This window comes from Amblyomma mixtum, chromosome 6 (assembly GCF_055824585.1).
Source record: "Amblyomma mixtum isolate Tamu chromosome 6, ASM5582458v1, whole genome shotgun sequence".
NCBI lineage: Eukaryota > Metazoa > Arthropoda > Arachnida > Ixodida > Ixodidae > Amblyomma > Amblyomma mixtum.
Window position 1 is genome coordinate 35,549,099 of NC_143017.1, and position 26,136 is coordinate 35,575,234.

A 26,136-nucleotide genomic window follows, 5' to 3' on the forward strand; every position below is an offset into this window, starting at 1 on the left:
AAGCCGATTAGATATGACTGCAGCCTTTCGCCCTGGTACATGCACCACAACATGACTGTCCCTATAAGAGACTGCTCCCTCATGCGCAGCTGTCCAGTGAATTATCGTGCATCCGACCTTCAGCACAAGGTAAGAAGTCATAGCTCACGTTGACTACGGTAGAGATGAGCTGAGAAGGATCATCAGTATTTTAATTATGAGCTGACGGGTACTAAGGCAACTGCTGTGCATATGAGGCGGCAGAAGTTGCTGCAGAATTTCGTAAACTTTTGCCCTACCTTAACGTGCCCCAACTCTCCCTTCTCGCGACTAGCTTGTTTGTTGCTTTCGAAAGCATGAATTTGTCCCTAAATATACTGAGTTATACGTTGCGGGTGTAAGTCACACAAGTCAAGTGTTGGTTGCTAAGCGGGATCCAGTTATGATTTTAGCACAATTTATTAATTATAACCTCGAGAGCATCAGCTGTATGATGTACAGGTACAGCAGGTATGAATTGATTTGATGAGCTTTGGGTCTTTGCTGCCCCTTCTGTTTTTCTATTTGTGTACATAGTTAAACACTCAAAGATGTAGATATTCAAAATCAACACCTTGTGACTACTGCGAGCTCATTTCGGCACCTTCTAAGAAACTTGTAGGTTAGACATTTGTTGTGTTGAGGCATATCATAGTGTTCTTTTTCTACTGAACCGTGTAACACTGGCGCTACGTTTCCAGTTACAGATCACGAATTGAAAACCTTGTATCTATCATTGATGTCTAATGGAGAGTTAAAAGAGTAATCTGCCGGGAAAGGCTTGGCTCGTTCAGGAAGGAAATAAATCACCGCTAATTAAGCATGTGCCATGTATAATTCAGAGAGAGCGGGAAAATTTAATGATTACGGGACAGCTGTACCTAGTTAAGCTGGTATGCTGCTTCAGATGAGCGTGAAGAAGAGAAAAAGAGTGAAATCAAGCATACACAGCACTCACAAGACCTCTTTGTGAATGCATGAGGGTTCTGAGGTTGTGTATGCTTGATTTAACCTTCCATGTATGATGCAGTTAGGATTCGTAGCTTTCATTACATGCACTGCATTGAACATTCCTCTCGTTGATTGCAGAGAACGACTATGTACGCTTGGGCTGCAGCCATGCTTTTGCTTGCAGGTAAGCTCTGGGCTCTTTCCCTTTAATCGAAATCTCAGCACTAATGAAGGCATTGCGGAATGAGGGCGTAGGTGTCCCTTATGTAGAAAAACTAGGAGAATACCTACAGCGGTTGCAAAGGCCCCATAGTCCTCCATAAATGAGCGACAAAAAATTACAATATTGGAAAGGTGTTAGGCAGGGAGATGCCATCTCGGCAATGTTATTCAAGGACGGTTCACGGCGATATTCAGAGGCATGAATTGGAAATCATAATAAATGCACAGTAAAGGCAATAAAGGCAAAACAGAACAACAACACAGAACAGAAGCACAATAAAGGGAAAAAGAGAACGGTGGTGCTGAAAACTATTGTTCAGAACATTAAAGTAATGTCCAGCAGGGTCGGAAGAGGTTGGCAGTTTAGAATAAGTAGCGAGGCGATAAAGTAGGTCGCTGAATATGTCTACTTAGGGCAGAAATGTGGATGCTAAAGACAAGTGTATAACTTAAACTGAGTGCAACGCAGCGAGCTATGCAATTGGAAAAAGGTGGGGTTAACGTTAAGCTACAGGAAGGTTTATGATTTATGGTAGTTTAACGTTACAGAGCGACTTAGGATATGACTGACTCCGTAGTGAAGGCCTCCGGAAATTTCAAAGACCTGAGGATTTTAGCATGTAAAGATACTTCGCCGTACATGGGTGGCTAGAATTTCTTCTTCATGTAAATTCGACCGCCATGGCCGGAACTGAACTCTCGTCTTTCGGGTCAGCAACCCAGCGGCATAACCACTGAGTCACCGCGGCGGCTAAGCTACAGGAAGAGCGGCATTGGGGGCCAGGGAACTGGTTTATGACATCTTAGCCTAAGTGAAGAGGAATAGATCGGTTTAGGCAGGGCAAGTATCGCGAATGCAAGATTACTTATGGCCGTTGACGGTCACAGTTTGGATTCCAAGAGATGGAAAGCATAGCAGGGGCGTGCGAGAGTTAGGTGGGCGGAAGAGATCAACAAGTTTGCAAAGTTAAAGTGGTCGCCTCTGGCCAGGACAGGATTATTTGGAAACGTGCGGAATATGCCTCTGTTCTTTAGTGGGCGTTATCAGGCTGTTGCTGATGATGATAAGATGGTTTGGTTTGGTTTATTGGGGTTTAACGTCCCAAAGCAAGTCAGGCTATGAGGGACGCCGTAGTGAAGGGCTCCGGAAATTTCGACCACCTGGGGTTCTTTAACGTGCAGTGACATCGCAAAGAACACGGGCCTCTAGAATTTCGCCTTGATCGCAATTCAGCCGCCGCGGCCGGGATCGAACCCGCGCCTTTTGGGTCACCAGCCGAGCGCCGTAACCACTGAACCACCGCGGCGGCAATGATGATAAGATGTGCTGAGCAAACTTGATGGACTGAGTGGAGATAAATATTGAATTCACCTGAGCTAGCGCATGCATGTTGGGCCCGTGGTCACAGTACCTGCATCCTGCGCGTTTTGATGTCTACGTTATCATTAGATCCCTTGGCTTTAATTAGCACAATATGAAAACTCTTGACTGCAGCTCGCGACTTATCAGGCTTGAAAACTACATGGAGAGTTCAAAAGTCCCTTTGTCTAAGGGTATAGTGTGCTTGTCGAATGCGCCATGATGGGTTGTTTGGATTCCCTACGGCATCAAAGTTTTGTGTATGAGTTGATTGTTGAGTACACTTGATTTAGTAAAATCAACTTTCTTTGAAATTGCATTCGCACTTGTTTTCCCCCGCTGTTCCTTTGCTTTTTGCACTTAACGGTGGCGTTTCCATGACAGGCTCCAAGCCGCATAGAAGTTTGCGCATCATGTACTAAACCATTACACCACAACAAACGTCGCGTTCATGCACTTCACGTCCTTTTTATAGAATGCTGTGGATGTGTACCATTCATCTCATTCGGCTTAAAAAGGGAATTTGTTCTGTTGTCTGTCACGGAAGCAACCGGAATGTATTTTCTGCGGCGCTCATTAACTTTAATCCGAATATACCATGATTCACTTGCTCATACTTTCCGAGGAATTAGTTTGGTTTGGTTTTATTGGGGTTTAACGTCCCAAAGCGACTCAGGCTATGAGGAACGCCGTAGTGAAAGGCTGCGGAAATTTCGACCACCTGGTGTTCTTTAACGCGCACTGACATCGCACAGCACATGGGCCTCTAGAATTTCGCCTCGATCGAAATTCAGCCGCTGCGGCCGGGATCGAACCCGCGCTGTGTGGCTGTGTGTACGAGGCACCGAGAGGTTAGTTCATGTCCCGCTAGATATTCTAGAATTGCACGTGAGCGTTTCAGATACTGGCAGTACAACACCTCCTCTAAAAAGTATATTTCGCCTATAGTTGGGGGATTAAGATTTGGTAAAAGGAGCAATATTTTTCAGCTTCAACCGCAGCGCACCTCGGAAATGTGACCGCAAACGATCGAGCAAACTTGGCAAGAACAAGAGACAAGGCTGCAAAAACAGGCTACCTGAATAAAACTTAGGCGTCCGTTATAAACAGAACCCTCAGAGAGGTCAAGGCAGGCCTTACAACGCAAGGACGCCGGAGAACTAGCTATTTGCATGAAAGGTGGTTGTGACGCCGTGGGCTTTTTATGCGTAGCATATTGAAATCACTCAGTTCAGCCCTTGGGCGCGGCCGGGCAGCCACCAAACCACGTGACGTGACGTCACGACAGCCGGAGGAAAAACCGTAGGTAAAGATGATGGCGATTCTTGGTGAGAATTGCAAACACAGTAAAAAGAAAAGAAAAAGAAGACAAAAAAAGAGGAAAAAAAGGAAAAAAATAAAAAAAAAGAAAATAAAAGAACGGCTGACCATGGTGGCGGTTGCCACCGCCCCGTTTCAAAGGGGGCGCTCCTATCCATCCATCCATACGTCACGGAGGAAAAACTGCTGAGAAAATCGAGTGCCGCCATGCAATACCTCGCGCAAAAAGACCGCGCAATATGCAACGTATTCTTGGCTTAACCAAGCTAAGCATGGCCATCTTTTTTGCACCAAATAAGCTGGCAAAACTGCCACAGGTTCAAAGAATCCCGAACCGAAGCTGCCTGTCCGATGCGACGCTGCCCTATATTTGTACAAATATTCTCTAAATTTCAATGGCCATACTGACTCGAGCAGCACAGAACAGTCGATACACTTGCATTGTCAGGCCAGCTACCCAGTTAGGCAATTAACACAAGTTGTAATAAAACTGAATTACAGCAGTTCAACACGTGGAATTCGGAGGTAGAACCAGTACCACGAACTAGAGGAAGATACTGGAAGCCTTCTTTATTAACAACGAAAGAACTGATCGTATTAGCAAGCCGTGAGTTGCCTAAACGGAGAAAGAGGTATTGCTTTTGGATTCACACGGTTTGTGTGAAACGCTTGCGAAGATTTCTTTTCACGAGCACCTCTGGTTGGGCTTCCGAATGTTTTATTTTGTCCTCAACCCCTGGTAGTTTCGTCATTTTATTTGCAGCAGCCTATTTTCAGTTGTTACATCTTTGATCGGATTGGCGTGCTTGCGAATGCGCGAAGAAAGCTCTGTATCTTACATTGCAGAAGCTTTTAAAATGTAAAGCTACAGATCATGCCTAGTGTCAACTGCGTCGGTGCTCTCCTTTGTCCGATATCTTTGATGAGTGGTGCGGAAAACGCATTTGCGGGGAGCTCGCCAACTAGCATAGTGGCATGCGGTTACGGAACCCAGATTGTTACAAAGGCGGAATGTAGAAATAATGGTATATGGACCTTGAGTGCAGTTTAATAGTCTGCAGCGGTGAACAGAACCAATGCAATATACTAGAAAGGATGTTGCGGTGAGTTGGATGCTAATATTGAACAAAAGCAGCTGAAAAGTAACGACGGGTGAGAGCGAAGCGAAGACTTAACAAGCGCTTGTACGGTCACTTTACACTGCCCCGTCGTTCCCTACGCGCTGTTGTGCGCCGAAAATGATGGAATGACACTTTTCACTACCTGCAATAGAATTCGCGCGTAGCGTAACGCTCTCAACCAAGAAGCTTCTCCTTTGAACTTTTTTAAGTAACTTAGTTTTTGTGATCACAATAAACCTTACCTCCTATCTTCTGCCCCACCACGCCTCTCTCACCAAAGCTGCTGCTTCTGCCAGCGTAGCACGCACCAACTTCATAGTCGACACGGTATTGGCTGGCGCCGGCGCGGACGTGATTCAGCTTCGGGACATCTCGTTCGACGTGGACAACCAGGCCTGGGCTTTCAAAGGATACGTCGAGTTTCACATGGAGAACGGCACCCTGGGAAATACGCGCCGAAGGGTGCGTATACGCCTGAAGCGTAGAGTGCTTTTCAAATGTATCATTTACCTAGCGATGCGATCTGGTGCGCCAAAGAGAGGTGCGGCAGGACACTTGCCGCAATTTTGGTAAACACTTTACAAATACTTTGTAGCATGTACAGGGCATCGCCACATGGCCAGTGTCGCTGGCCACATGATAGAATACCCGCATTTTTCAAACGACTGCAGCGTTCCGTGAAATGCAAAGGCAGATGAAGAGGCGCATATGGACAGAGTCGAGGAGTTCTTGCGATAAGGGGCTAGTTAAGAAATGCTGTAATTCCTGCTGTCGCCTGGAAACGAACGCATAGAAGCAGACAGTGGCTTCCTGTGCGCACCCAAAGGAACGCTCAAGTCCGGCTTTCTTGAACATTGCTTTGGATTTTTAGGCAAGTATGGAATATTGTAAGATACTATCATGAACATATTGATGGGGATTGTCGAACTTTGCGATGCGTAGCAAGACCTTGCTTTTCAACTTTGTCTTGCATCGAGTAGTTCAGATTGCTATAAAAAACCAATGGGGCACGTTTTTAAAAATAATTATGAGGAAAGTCCTATATTGTAAGATACTGCTATGAAAGCAATAAAGACAATGGCCCATTCTTCCGACAGGTTGCAAAATCCTGCTTTTATAGCTTGTCCCGCGTTCGATATGAGAAGTTCATATTCCCCCCAAAAAAAACAATGGGACCCTTTTTGACAATAGATATAAGACAACTACTCAAGTTCTGATAAGGGACCAGCGTATATATTGATTCTTACTGTGCAGTCTTGCGATATGCAATAACTGTGTTTAAAAAGTACTTCCTCTTGAAAAGATGCAATTTTCTAGAATTTCTGATACGTGAAAACATTATCATTCAGAAGCTCACGCAGTGAGCTTAGCGAAATTAATTACTGGATAAAAGAGAGCAAAACGCAAGTTCCTGGTAACAAGGTGCGCCGCATGCAAAAGGTATAAAATTCCATGTAGGAAATGCTTCTTACGCAGCTTAGATAGACCACTGGTCCAGAGTGGAACCTGTTTTGGGTTTGTTTACAGCATTTTACAAAACCATGCACGGGGAGAACGGCGACATGAATGATTCGACGGTTCGCTTTATTCTTTTTGAAACGTATAAACAATATTCTGTACGGCGAGTTAGCGGTGGTTAAAATTCGTATAAATAATCTAGTTACACAAACATACTAAATAAATAACCGCAACAGCAATATAAATTGGTCATTTTACGAACGACAGAATATTTGTTTTTCTGGGGAATAGCGAGAAATAAATGTAGTGAGCAAAACAAGGGACTTATTAAAGTTGAACGTAGTAAAGAGCGATTAAAATACTAAACCTGTTTCTAAATTATTTTCTGAGAATTTTTAGGTATTCTCAGTTTTATAAAAATTTATACAATCAGCTCTCATCCCAATTTGTGACAGTCCTCTTTTAAGGACAATATGTACTTGTTGCAACTCAACGATATATAGACAGCATGAGTCATTTATTTTGTTGAAACATTTCTGTTTCGTAGAATTTTCTGGCGAGAGCTTTTCAGGAAAGACTTACAAAAAATCTCCGAAGATGGTTTATTAAACACATGCCAATGTTGGAAATTTGTTATATTTTTGAGCCCCAAAAGATTCCAACTTGGTATTTAAAAATTTTCAACTCTGAAGTACGAGTTCTGTACGCTAGTGAAAGCAACCAATAAACACTGTACAAAAATTTGAGCTCTATTTTCTTATTTTATTTTATTCAGTCATCTACAAATGACTCCAGAGCGCAGGAATGGTGAACTCTCGCGTATTTATAACAATCATCGCTTCCTGGCGGATTCACTATAGCTCTTAGAACAGTTAAAGACACCCCACGGTAGTGTTATATATATAACAGTCGCAAAAACCAAGAAGCAACACAGTAGATATTTTCATTGGTGTTTTTGATCAATGAATTAGGTAGTGAACATCTTATCGCGCATTGCTTATTTATGCGAAACACGGAAGAAAGAACAAAGCACACGCTGCCGGTGGGACTGAACCCGCGAATTACGCTTCCAGTTTCCTACAAACTGAGCTCACAGCCACAGAAAACAAGGAGACATTAGATTTTTTTGTGTGCTGTTGACCAATTAAATTACGATTATCAGTAAATATTTAATCGTTTAAAGATAATTGAATATAAAGGGAGAAAAAACAACCGCGGATCGTCGGTGGTTATCGAACCCACGACTTCCGAATTCCGCGTCCGGTGCTCTACGAGCCGAGCTTCGGCGACGGCTGTCAGATCTTTTGCTTTCAGTGGTATTCAAGTTAATGTGCGACCTAAACTTGAGAGGGTTCACCAGTGCCACCTTGTCCCTAAGTGGCGCACGTATTAAAGATCTCAAATTAAAGCTCCTAATTACGTTCCCTGAAAATATTGTGAACTAAAAATAAATCCATTGCTCTGGCTGTATGGTGTTATTATCTCAAATCAAGTTGGTATGGCGGTTGCAAGCGACGAAGAGCCTAGCGTTTGGAAATCTCGATTTATAGACATTTTGAGCACGCGACGTGTTCACAACCACAAAAACAATCACACACGAAGAGAATCAGCATGGAATGTGAACGAGTACTCGAAGGCAACAGTGAACGTATTTCAGAATTAGACACTCTGTGCTCTCTAAAACTATAAAAAGCTACAACCTTCTCAAGGAGTCTTTCATAGGCCTTCTAAAGATAATGATCAGATAGAAAGGCAATAAAAATCTGTTACACGTATTTGTGCATTGAAAATACTAAATTTTTTTTAATAAAGAAAAGGGCGCTATAAGTTTCTCATTTCTTCCTAGACGCCTAGAAGCAATCTGGAAAAATTCAAAATCGTGCACACTTATCACATCGAACTACTCAAGGGATAGCAGCGTCACTTTACTAAAACGATCCCTCGGCCCTCCAAAACTGAAACCCAGCCGCGCAATTCCACGAATATGCCTTTTTCACTCTTTCTTCAATCGCTCATAAGGCATTCATTACGTAAAGTACATTTAAAAACATTCCTCACCTAAGCCACCATCATCCCCTCACACGCTTTAAGGCACGCACCTCCGCCATGAACAGCTCATTTTTACCTGACGCTACCACACTTTCAAGCAGCCTGCCAGATAATATATTCACGTGCTCTGTCCGCCAAGTGAAAAGTACTTAGCGAAAAACTGGTTACTTTGTTTTCATAAAATCACTGACCCGTTTTCAGCGCCGCTCATTGGATGCCTTCCACGCTGCCGAAACCATAATGCGACGTTTATTTATCAGCTGCATATTGTTCTGTATCTTGTGTGCCTGCATGTGCATTGCTTCTTTTTGTCTTTGTTTTAAGGTCGAATTTTATTCGGGTTTCTTTGTTTCATTTCCTCCTAATGTTTTCCAACTACCTTAACCTGTACGCATACCCATTCTCCCCCTCCCCACCTCAACTTATGTATTACCTTCGCTCCTTTAAAGAACAAAGAAATGAAAAACCCGCCGTGATGGAAGGAATGAAAGGAGAGTGTGTGAAGAAAGAGTGAGAGTGATGCCGTGGTCAAGCGGTACGGATTCATTTCGAACGTACGTAGTTCATGTGCACAGATGTCGCGCAGCACATGGGCGCATTTCTGCATTCTGCCTCCATCCAAACGCGGCCACCACAGCTGGGATTGAACCTTGGTATTGCGGCCCAGGAGCCGAGCGCCCTCAGAAATGAGTCACCGAGACGAGGCTTCTGCAGACGAGACTCGTTAGGTTTCATCCCTTGGTAAGACGAATAAGCTCCGCCGTCCTTCTCTGACTCTTGGCGCATATGCCCTGTTCTGCAGCGCCCCGTGACGGCATTTCCCGCAGGAATGAAGTGCGTTCCGGAATGTATGTACCTCAGTTACAAAATCAGCACGCTTTCCCTGAGGTAATCCCTTGTGTGCGAACACCCAACAACCGCGTCATCCAGGGGAGGTTCGGTGTACATAAAATAGGCCCCCTTCACGCAGGTGCGACGACAAGGAGACTGCTCCTTTGATGACCGCCGGAAATGGGCAGCCTACAAGACTACTCCTCACTTCACACTGGCCTGCCGCCTTTCACTTCGCGGGTTGGTCGCCAAATACAGCGTCGAGGTCATCGCTGACGACCTGTCCAAGAAGCTGCCCGCCGAGGTGCTCGTCGACACCGGCTACATCGACATGACCTTCGAGAGCCGCTTCAAAAACTGTGGCCCGGAAACATGTACGTAAAGGCTGCGGTATGCAGCGCAGTTGTCAGGTCTACTTCATCCTTCTTCGCATCTGAACTTTCCGACAACCTTTTTAATAATTCGCAGCGGTACCTGTTAAAGGGGTAGTCAAAGAAAATGGAGCTGCTAGGTTGCAGTTTTTATTGCTCTAAAAAATACTTGACATGCCAATTCCTAAATATTTCGACCCAATATTGAGTCTAGATTTAATAATGCCTGTTTGAAATCCTACCCTTTTTCCGTTCGTAAAAACGTGAATACGACGTATAGGCCAGCATGAGCATTTATCGATTACGTTATCTTCATACTTTTAAAAATGTAGAAAAATGTTTCATGTTTGTTTTCCCTACAAGAATAGATTTATACAGAAGTTAGAAGGTAAAAAATATATAGTGCAGAATTTTTTTTTGCACACACAGTTGAACTCTGTGCAGGTACATCATATGATTACGATCGGTTTTGCGGCTCCTTAAATACGGGAACTGTGCCTCTGTCTGCTCTTTTAATTCGGTTGCTCACCGCAGCGTGCCGCTTGTTGTAACCAAACGCCGAGTAACCAGACGCTGGCCAGGGAACGGGACGTTTTATTACGAGGTGCTCACTAGCAGCCTCGAACTAACGACCAGCGTGCATGGCGTCCGCATGGGGTTAAATCAAGAAGGTTATATATATACATATATATACACCGAACAAACACACCAATCACATCCCATTAGTTCACTAATTCCACAAAATATTAGCTACCATTATCATCGCCTGTGCTTAAAATGTGTGCCTGGCGTCGGGCCGACCTCATCAGCTGCACGCAACTATCCTGCCCATTCAGCACTGTGCTGCCAAAGGAACTCTGCCTAGTGAACACGCGAACCCTTTTGTACTTCAGTGTGATTGCCTTCAACAAGTGGTCCGCTCGCAAAAAGGGAGCTGTTTTCGTCTTAAAAGCTCTATTACTGCGATTTCAGAATACTGATTGCAATAAGAGCAGTTATATTATGCCAGTGGAGAAACTTCAATTCAAAAAGTGGGAAGTCCATTAAGCCAGTTTCTGGGTTTTACTGATGGTGCGCATATGAGAACGAGTGATGAAAGCTTTCGCCATATAACGCCATTCTTTGCTGAAAAGCTTTTTTTTAGCTTCTTTTAGCTTTTAATTTATTTCTTCGCCTGTAAAATACGTGGATTTTTGATACAGCTGTTTCTCTTGTTTTAGTTCCAGGCGCTTGTGCGTTTATCACTGGCCTCCGAGAACGCAGCTTCAACCTAGTTTATTCACTGCGAGTTGTGCGCCAATCCGTAAACACCCGAATTGCGGCCACATGGGACCGCCGTTTCTTGATACGTTGACCCTATGGCAAGTTTGGCAAGTGGCAATATCAGTGACTTTTCGGTATAGGTACGCTTTTCTTGGGCTGGCCTCCTCAAAACAAGTGTGACAGACGTTCGCAGCACACGGAAAAAAAAAATTATTTCAGCTAAATCGCTTGCTTGTTCGGGCTGAAACTCTACACGCATGTGGAGTTTGGCGGTGAATTACATTTTATATGACTGTTATAGAAATAAACAAAGGAGTTACACTGGTGCTCAAGAGTTGCCGCCACAGGCAGCGCTGGCAGGAACTAGTACCGACTGCACAGGCTAGATGGCGCGAGAGGGGGTGACCGACTTATTGAAACCCTCTCTCCTTCCCAGATTGTTCTTATTCCGGGAACTGAGAGCGAAACCATCTGTACGTGCTTTGGACGAAATCTGGTTTTTCCTCCTAGTCCTCAGGGTCGGGAAGACTCCTTAAAAAAGGGGCGCTCGCCCCAACAGGTTTAGAGCGGACCAGCTTGCTTCCAGGAAGAAAGTCAAGGCACGACCTGCCAGACGATCCGAACGAGAGCCGGCACAGCCAGCGAGTTGTAGAAGTGCGCGTCGCCGGTGCCACCGCGTACAATCAGCGTGCAGTTCGTCCCTACTAAAGTTACAGGGACCACTCTCGTTAACACTGCTTCTGGGTGCCGTGGTTATCTATTCAGTCAGAAAGGTTTGCTAAATCCTCATTGTCGGCAGTGACGTAGAAATGCAAGAACAAGATTTGACAGCATTAGTACAGGTGACGTCATGTCAGACCTACTGTAGTAGCGAAGTCTCTATCACCGTAGCCTCCACTGTAGCCAGGTGCCGCTACAGGTATCGTTGCTGTGATAGTTCGCTGGTTACGTTCCTCGTTGCAGCCGACGAGGATGGTTGAACGAAACATTCTGACCGAATCAAAGATGTACTGCGTTCAAAAGCTGCACAACACAAAACTGACCACATATGCCACCATTGCACGCAAGTCTTCGCAACCACTGTTATCGCCGCCGTCGTCATAATCAGCCGCAGTGGAAACGATAAGACGCTCTTACATAGGTCAAGTATGGCTAACAGGCCTCGCTACGGCGCCATGTTATGCCGTTGTAAGAAGTCTCTTATCACGCTACAGAGATGAAGCTTTTTTTAGAGTTGTGGGCGACTGGCGTTGGGAGACTTAACGAGTATTTTCCTTGCTACTAAATAAAACCGAGTGAGAGCAACAATGAAGGTGTACCTTCGTGCACACACCTGTCTAGAGGGGTCGAACGCCGTGCTCTGTTGTGCATTTATGACTATCCCCGCCCGCTGCCTGGAGAGCCTGACGATACTGTTAAAGATACGCGTAGTTAATCACATTTCATTGGAATGTGCCTGCACTATGATGTCCGGTTTCCTGAGTCGCTTTGGGACGTTAAACATCCATAAACCATAAACCTATGTCCAGCAGTAAAATGGCACGCGCACTCTCCAATACTCTCTCCGAGAGCTCTAGACAGGTATGAGTGGAGGAGTGTAGTACAGAATGGAGGGGCAAATTTAAAATACACACGCGGTTACAAATTATAATGAAACGTCTCACAGATTCTAAGTTCACGAACGACTGCGACCGAGTAGGTAGTACCGCACACAGTCGTATTACAAAGCAAAGCTGGCAGCAGATTACCAACTTGTGGGCACAATAAGAGCCCGAACATACTAGCGCTTAAGGTAATTTTTTTCCCATGAAAGGAAGTATCGCAGTATCTGTCTCACATAACACGGTCGACGCCTGCAACCCCGCCGTAAGGGAAGGAAGGAAGGTAGGAGTGAATAAAAAAAGAGAGAAAGAGGTGCCGTAGAGGAGGTCTCCGAAAAAATTTTGACCACCTGGGGATATTTAACGTGCACTGACATTGCACAGCAGACGGGCGTCATTTGCGTGCCGCCTCCAGTGAAATGCGGCCGCCGCGGTCAGGTTCGAAGCCGCAGTATCCAGGTGTTCGAACCCGGAGTACAAGGGTTCGAACCCGACCGCGGCCGCTGCGTTTCGATGGAAGCGGAACGGAAACGGCGCGCGTGTGCTTTGCGAAGTCAGTGCACTTTAAAGGTGGTTGAGATTATCCCGGAGACCTCCACTACGGCATCTTTCTTCTTTCACTGCCACCTTCCTCTCTTCCCTTACGGCGTGGTTCAGGTGTTGACCGCGATATGTGAGACAGACACTGCACCATTTCATTCGATCATAAACCAATTTAGACGTTCCCAGCACGCTGGAAAAAAATGATCTTAGCTCAAGCACTAGAATGTTCGGGCACTTATTCTGCACAGAGGTGGGTCATTTGCTGTCAGCTTTGCTTTGTAAGATGTCTGGGATCTGTACTACCTACTCGAGCGCAATGGTTCGTTAACTGAGGGGCGGGAACATCTGCGAAATTTGTTTTTAAGGAGGCTAGGCGAAAGAAGTGGACTTATTGTAGCCCGTTTCCCGAAGGCGCGCTATTGGAGTAAACTCACCATTGGCTGACGGCAGTCGCGCTGAAGTTCATAATTATGGGAAGAGATCCTTTGCGTACACTGCTTAATGAGCAGGATCATTGCGTGCAGCCGGTGATGACCGCCCGATGCTTAGGCCCACCCTTGAAGCACAGACGGTGGTAGGCCTAATGGTAGTTTGTTTCTTGTGCATTTAGTAACCCACTAGGCATGTGGTTGATGCTCTAGTTCGCTGTGGCTCAAACAGCGACATCCACTGTGATACGTCATTCACCACCACCTGACAACTCACACGGTTAGCATAACCAGCACTCAAACGCGCACAAAACACCGAAAACCAAGAGCTATCGTAGCCATGAGGGACAGAAAGCGGCGAGTTGTGGTCAGCAACCGAAGGAACAGTCGTGAGAGAGCCACGAATCCCGGAGTCACACAGCCACAGAAGCAATGCCGATGACGTGATGTACCTGTATGGAATACAACCGTGTGTGCAAATTATTTACACACACTTTTTTAACTTTCTTGCTGATTATCTCTGACACAGGACCTTTCCTGAAACAGCGTTGATTCTTAGTTTGCAGTACACTTATCGTCACAAAACACGTTGCCTCGTGACGTAGTGAAAACCGCCGAAATTACGCGAGCAGCAATAAATTAACTACAGTGCTGCGTGTGTACACACAAGCGACAAGAGCACAGTAGAGCAAGAGATGTTAGGAGGACGCTTAAGCTTGAATTGAATTCGCTTTTATTTGCAGGCAGCAATACCGATGAATCCCTGCGGGTGGAGTAAGGGTAAAGGCTAAAGGCATTGCGCCTCAAGAATAGACGCGATGCCGATTTCTCCTCTTTTTTTTTCCTTCACATTTTTGCTCTCACATATAAGCTTCATTTGATTCAGCACAGTGAAGCATCATGACACCGCCTTTTCATCCCGCGCAACCCGCCTAATTAGCATGTGCATATTTGGTTAAATTTTTAATTACTGTAACATCCGTAAACATTCCGAAAACACGTCACTGAGTCAGACACACCACAACGCGTTCCCTAAGTGACCCTCTAACACACCTGATCCAACTGGCCTCTGAGACCTATGTTATTAAAGAAAAAAAAAAGACCCTTAGGGCCTATGCGTTCCGTGTCCGACCGCAACGCAGAGTGCCTGGGCTCGATCCTCAATACTGGCTGTCTTCTTTTAATGAATTCCATCTATATTCTGAAATACCTTCATCATAGGAACCTCCTCGCTAATTTTCACTTATCTTGGATCATCCCACAATTGGTTAGCTTCATTTCAAATTTTTGAGATTTTTCCAACGGACGCAAAATGACGGAAGATGCCGGGCTTTCAGCTGGCAGAGCTCCTTACGCTATCACGTAATATCTAGGAAAGCTCTTTTAATTGGCGCTTAACAAAGCGGAGAAATTCATATGGAGATAACAAGCAGCGAAAAAAACAGTACACAGTCCTGCGTGAGACCGACCGCCTAAAGCACAAGAGCTTTCTTTATGTGAGGGATCTAAATGTATTTGTAACGCGGTTAAAAAAGAGAGTGCATTGACGAACGATTACAAGAAACGTATGGGGAAACTGTAGAATAAGGGATGCCATTGAAGATATAATTAGCGGCATCGTCTGAAATAGAAATTAATCTCATCAGTATTTCACCTGGCAGAGTAAGCGAGCGCATGAACAATAACTCCCATTGTAAGCAAAAGTAAATGAACAGCATTTACTGTGGAACACGTCATTTCGTACAAACCACCGAGCGTTTATCCAAAACAAAGATCCGATGCTTCCAACGCAGGCATTCTATGTCGCCCTTCTGTTGGATACATGCACCCAATGACCAACTCGAAATGGCATAAACATACCCGCAACAAGCAGGCTATAAAATGCCAATGGAGTAGCCAGCAGACGCCAGCGCCGGAGTTCTCATTTTGACTCTTTGTAATGTAGCGAGTTTTTTTTTTCGCGTATTGTGCGGTATTTGTCTCGAACTAATGAAACCGTTCCCTGGGCAGCAGTTCCAAATCGTACGACTGTAACACTGGCTATTACGGCTCAAAACAAGAAGCAACAGGTTTTCGATGAGCCCAACAAGTCATGAATCACATGAAGCTGGCGCTGATAAAGGCGATCCGCACAGCAACAATATGACGTAATGGAAAGGTCCGCACCATAATATAAAAAGATCGGCCAAGGCCTTCAGCTAGCTGCATAACCACCGCACTGCTGCATCTGTAAGAGTGTGCTAAGAATTGACAAAGATGTTTTTGATAAGGAATACATTGAAATTTTCAAGCAAAATATGCGGCTCAAATGTTTATAATACTCAATAAGTAGATTAATGTTTTAAGGTATAAAATAGAAATATGAGATCAAATTGTTTCTGTCAATACATTTACCCACGCTTCAGCTGCATCGCTGTCAGCTGATGATTCTATATCGTATATTAGCTACGTTTTTTTTTTCAAATTTCAAATGAAATTTGGAATTGCGCGCATCGAGCAGAAGCGCACCATAGCAGCCTTCGAAATGACTGTAGTGACCGCGATGTACGCCATTTGCGTGATGCATATCAAGCTTGCACTTTCGCGGTCGAGAGCGTTGCAATATTTTTAGCTATCTGTTACCATCACGTGGGTTGGCATAAAAAATCAGCATCAGATCAAATATAAGGAACGTTGATTGGCGAGCAGCTGGTACAAGATGTGTAAACTACCACATACCTTTCGAGCATCTGAAGAGCGGCAATGAACAGTGAGTTCGCAGATCTCAGTTATCTTTCGCAGATCTCATTCCATCATAACCAAGTGACGCCGGCTGTGGGCAATGTATTTCGTACAGAGTGCCCTTTGCTGTAAACACAACAAGGGAGGAGGGGGGGGGTGGCTCAGGAGTACGTCGAGTACCCGATTAAACAATGTCAAAGCTATGTTCCCCGGAGGATGCTATTGCAGAGCCTTTTTTTGTTCGTTCCTCTAAAGTTTAGAGCTTACCGAGCTGTCACGCGTGTCACGTCAGCGTCCGCGATAGTGGTACACGCCTAGAGTGCAAAGCTCACACATTTTTGTAAGCCTCAGATGGTTTTAGGTTCCATCCGCAGCAAATTAAGGCAAGCATTGTCCGGAAACCACAGAAAATCTGAAGCTGTGCAGGGATGAGAATCTTTAGCCGAACAGCGACTCTGTTAGAAATGTTTCGAGACGTCCATCCGAACGCCACTGAGCAGAAAGAACTTGAGAACCCAGAGGCAGTCGAACCAAAGGGGGCAGAAAACACAGCTGCTCTGTTGCACTGTGCACTTGACTATACGGTCACTACAGCAGCAACTCCTGCTGCTTGTGAGAAATGGCAGCCACCAGTGCTTAGCGTTAGGTACCATCGAGTTCATTATCCTTGACTGCTCGCTCAGCTTCGCTTCTGTTTGCGAATGCAGTTAAAATGAAAACGACCACTTTGTGTGGGAATGAATAAAGGAGGGATTGAAAGCCGCGAAAAAAGATCTGTTGTATTAAAGATGAAGCGCAAAAGGCACCCGTGTGCTGTGCGATGTCAGTGCACGTTAAAGATCCCCAGGTGGTCGAAACTATTCCGGAGACCTCTACTACGGCACCACTTTCTCTCTTTCGTCTTTCACTCCCGCCTTCCTCCCTTCCCTTACGGTGGGACTGCGGTGTCCACCAAGATGTGGGACAATTACTGAGCCAAATCTTTTTCGGTCAAAAACCAATTTATTGATTTTCAAATTTTCTGTATTGTGCGCCACCAGAATATTTTAGATTACTTGGCGTATTTTAATTCCAAATTGTTGTCGAAAATAAGAACAAATTGAGATTTATTTTCTCAATGCATGCTTCATTTGGCAATTACTAAGAGCACGTTTGTTTTCACATCGTACTTAAATACACTGAAATGACATCTGTGTTACATTTTACCGCTTATTACAGAGAAAATAAAAAGGGGACACTTCAGCTCCGCCTTAATGGTATGATGTGATAACGTTAATATCTCCTATCAGTGGCTTAGGGTCCTCTTTGCATGTTGTTTTTTCAGACAAGAATGTCAGACAAGTTACACAAGGTCCTCGTTTAACCAAGTCCAACGAACGTGCCTCGTTGCCTAGGGGCGGCATGTCAGAAACGCATACAAGGAGCTCTAGTTAAATTCCTTTCTCGTCCTACTTATCTTGCCACTGAAATTATTTTGTTTATATTCTTACGCATCATAATTACATTAGCGTAGTGTTGGTACCGCATGTTCACAAGTGGGGATGCTTTAGCTGCTTTTCAAATCCGCCACTCAACGCGTAACGTCAGTATTTTGCAACCAATTTGCATTTTCTCGCACCTGGCCGGCGGCGGCGGGCCTCCGCGGATTCAGAGCCTTAACACTGTCGCGATGGTTTACAAGGCTAACCTGTTGTTTTAGATTGATGTTTCAAAAGAAGAATATTGCCGTCCCTATAATAGATCTATGTCGTAGGTTTTCGTTAGGGTGAGATTTGTTTTGTTTAAAATGTCGAAATAAATTTCAATTTAGAAGAAAAAATTCTCAAACTGTTGACATTTCGACCTAAGAAAAATGTTAACCTGAGCAAAGGTAGAAGCTAAAGGACCTAGAGTATCTTCTTTGCTTGGAAGAGGACCGGGGTTTGAAACCTGGTGCTGCGCATTCTCCATCGGATCTAAAAAAATTAGCTTCCCGATGGAATCGCATAACCAGGCCAGTAGAGCGTCTCGATTTCGATTATCAGAACCGACAAGATGTTCCCTCACCAGAACAAAATTTGGCCACTCTGGCCTAGAACTTGGTCACAAACTCCTGTATGAATACAGGAAACGTCTGCAGCCATGCAGGGATTACGGAGTCAGGGTATAGATGTGTTTTATGTAAAAATACTGCAAAATGTATCTGATAGCTCCACAGCAACTATAGTCTTCCAAGAAACACAGCAATAAAATTCTGATAAGGAGGGGTGTCAGGCAGGCAGACAGAATCACTCCAATGCTATTCACGGCCTGTTTACAGGAGGTATTCAGACAGCTATGCAAAGAAAAATGACAGGTGTAACGTTAAAATCGGAAGCGGGCGGAGTGGGTGAGAGAACAAACGCGAGTTAATGACATCCTGGTCGAAATCAAGAGGAACAACTGGGCTTGGGCAGGGCATGTAATCCGAAGGTAAGATAACCACTGGCCCTTAAGGGTAACGGAGTGGATTCCAAGAGAAGGAAAGCGTAGCAGGGGGCGGCAGAAAGTTAGGTGGGCGGATGAGATAAAGAAATTTGCGGGAATACGGTGGCCGAAACTGGCGAAGATCAGGGTTATTTGAAGAGACGTGGGAGAGGCATTTTTCCTGTAGTGGGCGTAGTCAGGCTGATGATGATGATGATGATTTAGATGGCTGGAATGGGAACAGTTGGGGTTAAGAGTTAAGGAAGAAGGCGTTAGTAACCCGCGATTCGCTTATGGGATTGCTTATTAAATCGGGAGATCAATCCCAAAGCATGATTGATAACTTAGATAGGGAGAGCAGAACTTTGGCTCTAAAAATTTATGTCCAGAAAGCAAAATTAATGTTCAACGCTTTCGGAAGAACACCGCGATGTAAAGTTAGTAGCGAGATGCTGGAAGTGGTAATAGAATACTCTACCTCTGGCAGATAGTACCGCAGATATGGATCACGAGAGTGAAATAAATAGAAGAAGAGGAATGGGGATTAATGCATTTGGTAGGTTCTCACAAGTTGTGAATAGAAATTTACTATTACCTCTAAAGAAAGTGTGCAACAGCTCTATCTTACTGGTACTACTCACCTATGGAACAGAAAAGTGGAGGCTAACGAAAAGTGTTAAACTTAAGGACAACGCAGGAAGCTATAGGAAACAAATTAATAGGTGCGACGTTAAGAAGCAGGAAGAGGGCAAAGTGGGTCGGGGAACGAACGGTGGTTTATGACACAGTAATCAAAATTAAGAAGTGAGCATGGGCAGGGCATGCAGCCTGAAGACAAGAAACTCTTTGTCGTTAAGGGTAACACACTAAATTCTAGGAGAAGGCAAGCGTAGCAGAGCGTAGCGTAGCAGAGAGAGAGAGTTAGGCGAAGCATGAGATTAAAAGGTTTGCCGGTGTGAGGTTGGTGCAGCTGGCACTGGACATGGTAAATTGTCGATGAGGGAGAGGCTTTTTCCTGCAGTGTTTGTACTCACTCTGATGACGATGACGGTGATGATGGTTAAAGCATAAGAAAAATAGGAGTAAAATAAAACAAAGCGCAACAAGCTACGCGCAGTAGGTGCCGAGAAAACTGGCTTTAAATATGGAGAAAAAAAAGAAGACGCAGGGGGGTCTCAAATGCGTCTAGTTGGTTGTGATCCTGGTCTTTCATTCTTGCGTTTTCGACAACACTTCAGCGCATGAGGGAAATAACACACGTATGCTTGTGATGCGCTGTCTCCCTCGTGCATCTAAGTGTGGCCGAAAGTGCAACAATGGCAGACCATTACAAGAAGGTATAGGACTTGCGCCGTCATCATAGAGAACACCGGAGTTTTCTATATTATGCCTCCGCTGAAACACGGGCGCCCCTTACGATAATTAAACCCTCGTCTTCGGCAACTTTGAACCGTCGCGGCAAGTGTTGCTGAAAGGTGGTGAGTGAGAGGGCAGTTTGAATAGAATGAAAAACATTGAACATGCTACTGAGTGGGAACAAAAGAAACAGGGAGACGCGGCACCACCAAATAAGCTGCAGTTACCATTGTAACCAATGACGGCCACGTGCCGAAGGAGATCGGGCGGTGAGTACTCTAAATAGGCCTGAGAATAAGTACGATCCGGCCGGAGAGGCCGGATCGTATTTATTGGAGCCACGCCAACGAGCGGCGGCTGCGTCCGGTAGAGATTAGAGTCACCAGTAGAAATTTATCTAGTGCCCCAGCAGAAGCGAAGAGTCTTGCCTTTTTTGCAGCTGTGTGCTGGCTCCGCCTTCTCTTCATTCGCACAAGTGCGGTGCTTGTAAAGATTTCACACCCAAAGCGGGGAAGCAAACACACTACCCTGTTCATCGTTCAAGAAAAGTGGCTCATGAAAGACGCCACTGAAGACGCGAGTGAGTCTAGCATTATCTGTGAGCTTCACCAGAGTGTGCTACGCCTCTCCTGCGATATATTTCATTTTTACATCCACTATTAACTAAAAGGCAGACTCACAAGCTGTCATTTGATCTCCGTCATTGCGGATGAACCTGCGCAGGTACCCACATCTACCGCTGGGACTTCAAGAACGTGTCTACAAGACTGAAGCCAATCAAAACGCCGGTGGAGCCTTGGATGAATACACACGGCCTAATTCGCGAGTTTGAAAACGTAGCACGATCCAAAGTGCACGCAGAAATCATCCGCGTACTAAATACAACTTACTTAAGGGCAGTGAGTAACCGTATGTTCCCACTGAAAGCGTCTATGTTCTCAGATGAAGCCCTTAAGAGATTTCGCAAGCGACGCTGAAATTCTAAAAACAAATACCACGTATTAAACACTTCGTGAATAAATCTTGCGACAAATATTGCATTTTTGTTGCCGTCTTGTATGTTTTCCAAATCGGTCCGTTCTAGGATCCACAGGCCACCCCATTAAGAGTGGAAAGCTATGTGTACAAGCCTGCAACTGTAAGAAGTGCATGAGTTGCGCAACCCTCTGCGGCTTTTCATAACTGGTATTCGGCTTTCGGATGAGATGTATCGTCCTCGCCGAAACTAACCATGCCATGGAGTGTGCTTTTAAGCCGTACGGATTAGCACCTACGGCACCTCTGAATATCAATGCCTGGAAATGTATTGACAAGGGTTTCCCTGTCCTGTGCACCACATTATTCCTTGACCAATTTATTCATTGGTACCAGTTTTCGAGTACGCAAACTCTTAATCTGGCTGAACTTATGGCCAAGCCAAACCGAGCACATTGGGTATTTAGCTGTGCATTATGGTCTTCTGGTGTTCAATGTCCCAAAGTAACTGAGGGTATGACGGACGCTGCAGTAGATGGCCCTGCAACTTCGACCACATTAGATTCAATAACGTGAACCGACGTCGGTCAGTACACGAATCGCCAGCATTTCGCCTTCATCGAAATTCGACCGCCGTGGCCGGGATCGAACCGAGGTCTTTTGGATAAGCGGCCTAGCGTCCGAAGCACTGAACCACCGAGGAGGCTTGCGGAATAAGGAAAATTGTAAGCTGATCACTCGATGACCAGAGGAAGACGGAATATTTTTATTCGTGCAGGTAAAACTCGACCCAAGGAAGCGCGATTTTAGGATGTTCCCGATCTAACGAACAAATTATCATTCCCCAGCAGGTACGCGTAGGGTTCAATGTTCTCGCGATTTTCCTAACGAAACCATTATGGCCCCAAACCCTATATAACGAAGTTTATCGGGGAGGAAATGGGTAAAAAAAGAGGGCATTTCTACTTACGCTGCCCACACTGTCTAGAAGCTTGTTGGTAGCTTGTGAGCGAAAATTCTAGGGCTGCTTAAGTTGTCTTAGGAGCGTAATGCGGCTGTCGATGCCGACGCCGAGTACACAACTCAGGCCTTAGATAACGAATGTATCAGGCAGCTTGTTAGCAGTGCACAAAAGCAGTCGGTTCATATGGGCAATGCTCAAAACGCTGGAGCTCTCATGTGCACTCCAACTCAAATGATGGACGCCGTCGACCTTTTGAGGCTGCTTGCTGGGGCCCAGATGGGAATCGCAGACGCAATAAAAAAGCTTGTGGGTTAGAAGAAATGCGTCAACTCACTCCTGGTGAAGCCCACGCAGGCGTCGATCACTGGTTTCTTCATTCCGAAATAAATTCGCAGTTCTCTACAGAGCGCCGAGATATATGTTCTTGTTTTTTTTTATTTTAGCGCAATCGATGGCCGCCCTCGCGGACGCGCAGGCGTTTGTTAGCGGTAAACATGACGCCGTGGCCGTATAGATTCTGGTTGTGCCTACGTTACAATTTTAGATTCTGAACCACAGAAAAATGCCTTTCTCAATTTTACGAATTTTCTCAGATAACAAAATAATTTGCACATCACTTTGTTAAATTGGGCTTTAAATGTATGCCCTATTTTCTTATTGTGATGACGGATGGGGGCGAGTAATTATGTTCTCCAAAGGATTTAACCCGAACACTGCGGTTACTGAACCTGTTTCGACCTAGTTGCGTCTGGTTCGTTTCAAGTAAATAAATTATGTGATACCGCAATCCAGGTAATCTTTTTTCTTCTTTCATCCTTTCCTATTTTTTGGGACTTCCGCTCAGTCCAGGCTGCAGAGACGCCACCATCATTTTGTCTGATGAAGGCCTCATGTTTCCTTCGAGACTTGTTTCCTGCTGTATAAAATGCGGATTTCTATTGCCCTTGTGGGGCTATGCAATAAATGTGATGCGTGACTTTTGTGCCTTGAAATACTGTCATGCTGTGGTGGCAATTGCGTGGAGAATGAATTAGTAGACAGAAGTTACGGTTAAGCGAAATCTTCATTGGGCGGACTTGTGCCAAAACAGAAATCAACACCTCGACTGCAATGATAGCAACAAACTTGCACCGCGGTCGTTGAAGAGCATAAAGACCCCAGCTGTCAGTTTCGCTGAATTTACAGCTGACTAAGAATCTTCGATATAAGGCTCCAAAAGCATTTAAAGCAATCGAGAACAGTGTAGAAGAATTCATGCGCGGCTGTGCTGATTGGAGGTAAACCTGTTCGCGTCTCGCCTCAAAGGACTTGTAATGAATGGAAATAGACACAGCTTTGGCATGAAAATACAAACAGTACAATGTTTCCGGCACAACTCACCTCTGAAAAAACGTCGGCCGAATAATTTACAACGCAGAGGAAATAAAAGCAAGAATGAACACTCGGAATGAACCATCAGTTAGCGCCCGCAATAAACCTTTAGGAGCGCAGCATGTACATACAACTTATTGTGTGAGCGGTGTCATGCGATGCTGTCGATTCATCAAGAATAATTTCATGGTCCAGCTCACCTATTCATCACGTAAAGCAATTTGTTTTATTGAAATCAGTACTCGTAGAACTGTGCGAAGTAACATTGCCACCGTTTGAGCAGTGCCTTTCTTAACTCATGCCCGTTATTGTTCGCCGGAAAATGGAGTTTCATTACTTCAGGTTCTCAATGTGTGCCCTCCTCCCCAAATTAATATTAGTGTTCTAACAATGTTTTGTGAAGATTGTCCCACCCAATGACGCGTTTTATTTATTATAATTTACACTTGCCTACAGAAAAAAAGCTGCTGTTAGAATAGCACTCTGCGACTGTTCTAAAAATAATAACGTGGCCATGAAAGAAAAAAAACATTATTAATTACCGTCTCTTTAATATCTCATAGCTACATGTGATCGAGTGTTTTGGCACACATAATTCATAGCACTCTGATAAGGAATATTCAAGACTAAAATACTTCTTGCAATGGCAGTATGGTTAGAGGCCAAGGCTGTCATGCGCCACCCAGATGTCTGAATTTTCCCATCAAATGATCGCTTGCTGTGTTTATAGCATTCATGTTGATTCTGTATTTTTTGACATCGAGAACGCTTTTGACCATGTTGTGCTGATTATTTTATTGCATAGTTTCTTGTTTCTTGTTTTTCCACTCTTTAGCGCTGTTTACAAGTTACATGTAACTGTGAAACTGTTGTACAATGAAATGTGTCATAGTTAAGGGTGGAACCTCCTTGACTGTCGATTTCACATCAGGTCCAACCCAAGATATCTCTCAGTTTACGGACTTACGCCGAGAAGCGCGTCATATATATATATATATGTGCATTTGATTGAACGTAATTTTGAAATATTAAAAATTGAGTACAATTATGTACATTAAGGTGTCAGTAGACAATACGCTTAAACATGAAGAAGTGTTGCTATGTGGATTCACCTGAATGACCCATATTTTTTCTTTCTGCCTAACATATAGCAGCAAATTGGCTGACTGTGTTAATAATTTTAAATACGTGGCCTTAGTGTTATCCTCCGACGGCATTTAGAAGAAACATGCATAAAATTACCTGTATTGCCACAAATTTCTTCAAACGAAACTTGAAAAGCTGGTTAACGGACACGGAAAGAAGCGCTTGATATTAGACATATATTTTTGTACATGGAAATTCACCCTGGAGCCCACATATTTATAACAAAGATGCAAAAATGTGCTGCGTCCTTAACAACTATCACTTTGCTTCGAGTATAACCAGCAAAGAGGAACCTTGGGGCAGTCCCTTTACGAATGAAGAAAATTCCTAACATTAAATTTTTTTTTCAGAGTATATTATTTGCCGCAATGATACTGAAAAACTGTTAACTTGCAATTTATTTATTTATTTATTTACATATAGTGCAGCCCCGATGGGGCTATTGCAGGAGTCGGGGAAGAAAAAAAAAGGCAGAGAGGGACAACATATTCAGAAGTGAACACCATTAAAATACAGAACAGAAATGCAACAGACTAATCACAGATTTGCAACAACATTGAAAAATAGGTTTGGTACCAGGGAGCGTATATCACCGGGTAAAGAATTCCATCGCTCGATAACACGAGGAAAAAAACTAAATTTTAACATATCAGTGCGCGCGTGAATGGGTGTTACATTCAATGGGTGGTAGCTCCTTGTAGATGAAGATGCTGAAAAATGCAAATACTCAGACAGTGAAGCAAAGCGGGATGAATTAACAATACCATGAAAATATTTTAAACATTCATTGTCGCGGCGGGTACAAAGGAGGGAAAGGCCTATGGCAGGAAGAGTGGATGAAGGTGAAAAATGTCTGTCATACCGTCGGCAAATAAACCGTACTGCTTTTCTTTGGACAGATTCCAGCTCACTGATATCGGACTGTTTATGAGGATTCCAGATTATTGACCCATACTCCAAAAGTGGACGAATTAAAGCTTTGTATGTTACCAGTTTAGTTTCTTGTGGGGCAACACTTAGTGTACGTTTTAGATAACCGAGCCTCCGCATTGCATTATTGGATATTGTGTTAATATGCTTTGACCAGGACAAGTTAGAAGAAAAAAGAAGACCTAAATATTTGTACTCGGACACTTGATTCAGAGAGTTATCTTTGAATGAGTAGGTGTAAGAAGATGGTATTGTGCGATTACAGAATGACATGTATACAGATTTACGAAAGTTTATTTGCATTTGCCATGTTTCACACCATGAGCAGAATGACACGAATGACTGATTTAGTTGCGCGTGATCCTCAGGGGTGTTAATTGAACTGTATATGACACAATCGTCTGCATACAACTGAATTTTAGAAATAATATTTTCTGGCAAATCATTAATGTATAATAAGAACAACAGTGGCCCGAGCACGGATCCTTGTGGTACACCGGATGATACATTAACAGTTTCAGATGAACAGGAGTTGAAAGAAACATACTGTGTACGATTAGAAAGAAAGCTTGATATCCAGTCTACCAGTAACGGGTTTTTGAGTATTGCATTAAGTTTACAAAGAAGTTTGCTGCGGAGAACGGTGTCAAAAGCTTTAGAAAGGTCGATAAATAAAGCGTCGATTTGTGAGC

General features: G+C 44.3%; 1 protein-coding gene across 1 annotated transcript; it reads left to right on the forward strand.

Moving 5' to 3' along the window:
* The first annotated feature begins 72 nt into the window (after window positions 1-72).
* Window positions 73-21,096, forward strand: LOC149338782 (uncharacterized). The gene is made up of 5 exons (XM_089550353.1): window positions 73-129; window positions 1,108-1,153; window positions 5,273-5,454; window positions 9,470-9,704; window positions 20,782-21,096. The coding sequence occupies exons 1-5, from the start codon at window positions 82-84 to the stop codon at window positions 21,033-21,035; spliced, it is 765 nt and encodes a 254-aa protein (XP_089406479.1). The 5' UTR covers window positions 73-81; the 3' UTR covers window positions 21,036-21,096.
* The last annotated feature ends 5,040 nt before the right edge of the window (window positions 21,097-26,136 follow it).